Genomic DNA, 2,008 nt, shown 5'->3' on the forward strand with positions numbered 1-2,008 from the left:
ATATATATATATATCACAAACATGGTCAGCACTATTAAGAGCGAAACTCGAGTCCAGTGCTTTTCCCATTTGGTAGGGACTCACCAGGGCCATTACGTCAGAACAGGATGATTACCGTTCAGATTGGAGTGGGGTGAAAATGAACAAAACAAAAATAACTGGTAACGTGTATTTAACGGGCAAAGGGGTGGTGGTGTTATGCTTGCGTAAAATCAATCGCGAAATCCTGAAAGGCACTGAGTGTTTCCTGATGCATAAACAACTTAAGTGGCTTGGACATGACTACAACGGTTGAGAGCAGTAGTAATTAATAGAGTGGCCTGCAAAACATTTGTCTGTATAGTCTTGCAGAGGTGACTGGAACGACGAGCGCAATGCTCAAAAACCAGTGAGCCACTGGAAAAGCCCCATGATATTGAGTGTGTAGTATACGGTGTCTGTCGGTTTGATTGGTCTATATGTAAATATTGGTGACGTACACCCTTGCTTATTGGGCTTCGGCTCATGAGCTTTCCTTCTGTTTTCCATCCACAGAAATGGTCGCGATCATCTGCCTTCGGAGAATCACTGTCCCCTGGTGCTTCCATAGCGTTCATACTAGAAGTGTAACCTGAAACACGTGGGTGAAAGCAGCTGACCGGTGCATAGGCCTACCTACCTGGCCAAAAATCCGCTCACTCCAGACCGCATAGTAAACCTCAACAAGTTATCTACATATGATTCGAATCTGCTCATGCTACTGTGTGTCCCAAAGAAACTAGCCCTGGATGCAACCAGAAGACATTGCAAGACCATTCTTGTCCCTCGATATGAATGAACTAACGTTATGGCTCATCACTGTGTCTTCATGTCTAGGTGGCCTGGTGGCTCTGCGTATCATCTCATCCAAGGATTGGTCTAATGCTAGCGGTTTTCACCTACCACCGAATTCCATCACAAACGAGACAACTATTTGGCAGGTCAACCTGCAAATCCGTCTTGGATTCTAACCAACTAAGGAAAAAGAACCTTAGTATCACAAAAATGTAAAAAAAAAAACAATATTCCGCATGGCCACATTACAAGTAAAAAGGCGGTAACAACACCACCTAGCTAAGAGAACCGCCCAGCCATCAAGATTGACAGGCTGACCCGAATTCGCCAGAAGACAAAAGGTTTTGTCTCTACGGAATCAATTTTCTCGGTTGACAAGTATAAAGCTTGCTCTAACTTGTTCGAGAAACCCGCGCTGTAGCCAAAACTCGCCGTAACGCGTTCGTTAAAAAACTGGTTTAACGAAATGTCTAGATTGCTAGTACGACCCACGGTTACCTCTCCATTTGCCGTTGCTTACATATTCCTCAGGCTTTAGAAATGGAGTTGAAAAAAACAAAACCCAATTGTCTACCACCCTTTCCCATCTATCAAATGTCCTTCCGGTCATAATCTACAGTATTTTTTTCACAACATCATGCAGTTCCATAACAGTTTTACACCATTTCAGCTAGTCCAGGTTACCGACTGCAGACTTATCAGGTTTAGACAAGTTTTCCCCTGTCTAGACTTGAGCAACCAGGCAGTATTCTAGCCCTTGTGCTTCCTGTGGGTAGCATGGCAGCTAGTCACTGGAAGGGTGCTGTAGCCGAACGATTTTTAATCCATCAGGTTCATGATAGGCCTTTTGTTTCTCACCCTTCTTGAATCTACTTGACAAAACGTCACTACTCATCGGTTGGTGGATGATACATTGTTTTCCATCATCCCATCAACTCTGCTATCTTACAAACCCAGAGTTTACTGCATTCAAGGATTGTCAATCATTTTCTATTATCGACACTCATGGGTTTTCTTTGATTACTTGCAAAATTCACGTCTCGAAAACAGTGCCACACGCTTCTGTTCATTTCTTCTCGGTTCACCACGACGGCGAGCCAGAGGTTCAGACCAGAGATGCTAATTTGGAACGTCGTTCACGTGATGGTACCTACACGCCGTGCCATTGGTAGTCAAATTCTTTTGGGTTTCGGGC

The 2,008-nt window shown here is 44.1% G+C and overlaps 1 protein-coding gene across 1 annotated transcript in view; it reads right to left on the reverse strand.

The window, feature by feature from the left end:
* Positions 1 to 2,008, reverse strand: part of T265_00904 (hypothetical protein) — a gene marked incomplete at both ends in the record, with an annotated part of 8,705 nt that overhangs the window by 1,737 nt on the left and 4,960 nt on the right. The window contains one exon of the mRNA XM_009164799.1: positions 433 to 610. Coding sequence (XP_009163063.1) covers positions 433 to 610 — 178 coding nt within the window. The remainder of the gene's footprint in view (positions 1 to 432; positions 611 to 2,008) is intronic.

Source organism: Opisthorchis viverrini, assembly GCF_000715545.1.
Source record: "Opisthorchis viverrini unplaced genomic scaffold opera_v5_9, whole genome shotgun sequence".
In the NCBI taxonomy this organism is placed as follows: domain Eukaryota; kingdom Metazoa; phylum Platyhelminthes; class Trematoda; order Opisthorchiida; family Opisthorchiidae; genus Opisthorchis; species Opisthorchis viverrini.